This window comes from Suricata suricatta, chromosome 15 (assembly GCF_006229205.1).
Source record: "Suricata suricatta isolate VVHF042 chromosome 15, meerkat_22Aug2017_6uvM2_HiC, whole genome shotgun sequence".
Classification (NCBI taxonomy): domain Eukaryota; kingdom Metazoa; phylum Chordata; class Mammalia; order Carnivora; family Herpestidae; genus Suricata; species Suricata suricatta.
The window spans coordinates 75,570,624-75,573,029 of NC_043714.1; the positions used below are offsets into that span (position 1 = coordinate 75,570,624).

Sequence of the window (2,406 nt, forward strand, 5' to 3'; positions counted from 1 at the left end):
TCCTGCCTTGCGTGCCTTCCGCCCACCGCGCGCCTCCCGCCCGCCCTCGCGCGCCGCTCCGCCTTCCCCTGCGCCAAGCTCGGGTGGAGTCGCCGGCTGACGCGGCCTGACGCGTGCTCCGTGTGGCGTCTCCTCCACGCGCGTCACCGCACTCTGGGCCCCAAAGCCTTCCGTTCTCCGCTTCCGGCCTGTTTCGTAGTTTTCGAGCCCCAGCTCCTCGAGGTTCAGTGGGAGGGCTTCCGCCGCTCACGCTCCCTGTCCGAACAGCTAGGCCGGGCGTCCCCCGGCCGGAACCGACCTCCGTCTCCCAGCCCCTGGCACTAGCGCCGACATAGGTGCAGGCGGATCAGGGGCTCTTCGGACTCGGTCTGGACTGTAGCGCGCCAGCCCCCTTCGTGTCCCTGCCCTGGGCTCTGTGCGGCCCCTCGGGTCTGAGTGCGGTGTGCCTGCGGCGTGTTGCAGGCAGAGCTGAGTCCTCCCGCTCGCCTGATCCCGGGGCGCAGCGAGGGGGTCGTCCCATCTGCCTGTGGCCCCGGGATGCCTAGATTCCCCGTGCACATTCATTCCTTACCTCGCAGCTCCGAGGGGTGCGAGAGAGAGGCTCCGTCCAGGTGGTGGTTGTAGGGAAGGCGTCGGGCAGAATGGGAAATGTGGTCAGTCCTCAGCTTCAGGTTTGACTGTTAGAGTTGTACGCCTCCACCTTAGACACTGCATTTTAAAAATGTGTTCCTCGGTCAAAGAGAATTGGAATGGTCCTTTGCTCCTTGAACACAAAACAAAAAAAAAATTAGTCTTCTTATATTTATAATCCGTGGTTGATTTAAAAATTTTTTCCCCTGAGTTAGAAATCTAAAATAACTTTGGGTAAATGCCTGCTTCCCCACCAACTTTGATACACCTTTGCCGTCTTTCTGACCTATTTCTCCCCATGCCCCCACGGTCGTTTCCTGTAAATTGAGAAACTCAGATAATCGGCAGTCCTCTAAACTTAACGTTCTGTTTAAAAACTAAGTTCTGTGGTAAGTTTTCAGAGCATAATTTTCATTTTACTTTTTCCATTTCGTTTTAGGAACTTTTTGTTCAGTATCTAGCCACCTATTCCTACAGACATGGCAACGGAAAAGAAAGGAAAGCACTCACTTACAGTGATTTATCGCATACTGCCGAGGAATCGGAAACCTTTCAGTTTCTGGCAGGTACTTAGCCTCTGAAAAATTCTGGTTACAACAGACGTGGTAATTTGCAGCCCCCCGCCCCCCGGCTTTCACTGCAATAGACTTTTTTTTTTTTTTTTTTTTTTTGCTGCTTCCTCCAGGGGCCAAGGTTTACCATGACCTGGCACAGGAAGACATTATTAGTTTTGTCAGAGTGTGTTTGTAATGTGGTTCACCTGGAGTGATAATGAGGTCAGCAACCTGACCAGGGATGCTTGGCTATTTACCGGACTCCTTACCATCCCAGGGAGAACTCTGGGCGGGGCCGCATGGGCCAGACTCGAGAAACCGGTAGTAGTTGTTGCTGAACAAGCTGTGTGTGGGCCACAGCTGAAGGAGAGCTTTAATCGATCCCTCCCGGGGCCAGCCAGCTGGTGGCAGGTCGGTGGACAGGCTTGCTCAGTCGGGACCCGCACACAGGAGCACAGGGTGTGCAGCCCGTGGGTTGGACACAGGTCTCTAGTGTCAGTCGGAGGCAGCGCGGTCGGGATCTGTCGTGTTTTGGAGCCCGTCCTAGCGTTCAAGGCAGGGACTCGCACGTTGTGAAATTTGCATTGTGTTCGTGGTCTGCCAGAACCGATCGCTGATGTCAGCTTTATATTTTTAAGATATATTACCAAAGAAGATTTTAGCTAGTAAGTATCTGAAGATGCTTAAAGAGAAGAGGGAAGAGGACGAGGAGGAGAATGACACGGACGATGGAAGTCCTGGGGACGAAGCAGAGTCCTAAAGCCACAGCCAGCCTGCCGCGCGCGCCCTGTTGGATCCGCACCAGTGCAGTGAACGCGGTGCCACCGCCGACCCCTCCCCAGAGACTTCAAGTACTTTGTAGGCGCTCCTGCCACGGCCGGGCTGCGGTGCCCACGGTGCCCACGCCGGAGATGGCGCGGAGCCCGGGCGTCAGCCTTCCCCGGGGGCCCACGCTGCTGCTGCCGGGGCATCTGCCGCGGGTAAGCTGTGGAGGCAGACTGCTGTCTTAACTTTTTAATTCAAGGTTAGGTTCTAAAGAGCTGCTAAGTATCAGTCGTGTCAATTCATAGATGAATACTTGGAAGTTAGTTCTTGTGAACGACTTTAGATATAGTTTGAGCTGAAAATAGTTTATAGGTAGTATGTTACATTTGAAAATTTGACGATTTGTCTAAATACTGCATTTTTATTACTGAAAAATAAATTCATTAGACGCTGTCCA

The 2,406-nt window shown here is 53.6% G+C and overlaps 1 protein-coding gene across 1 annotated transcript in view; it reads left to right on the forward strand.

The window, feature by feature from the left end:
- The window catches only part of CHRAC1 (chromatin accessibility complex subunit 1), a 2,924-nt gene extending 518 nt beyond the window's left edge, over positions 1-2,406 (forward strand). Inside the window, exons 2-3 of the mRNA XM_029923884.1 lie at positions 1,070-1,196; positions 1,823-2,406. Coding sequence (XP_029779744.1) covers positions 1,070-1,196; positions 1,823-1,944 — 249 coding nt within the window. The 3' untranslated portion in view covers positions 1,945-2,406. The remainder of the gene's footprint in view (positions 1-1,069; positions 1,197-1,822) is intronic.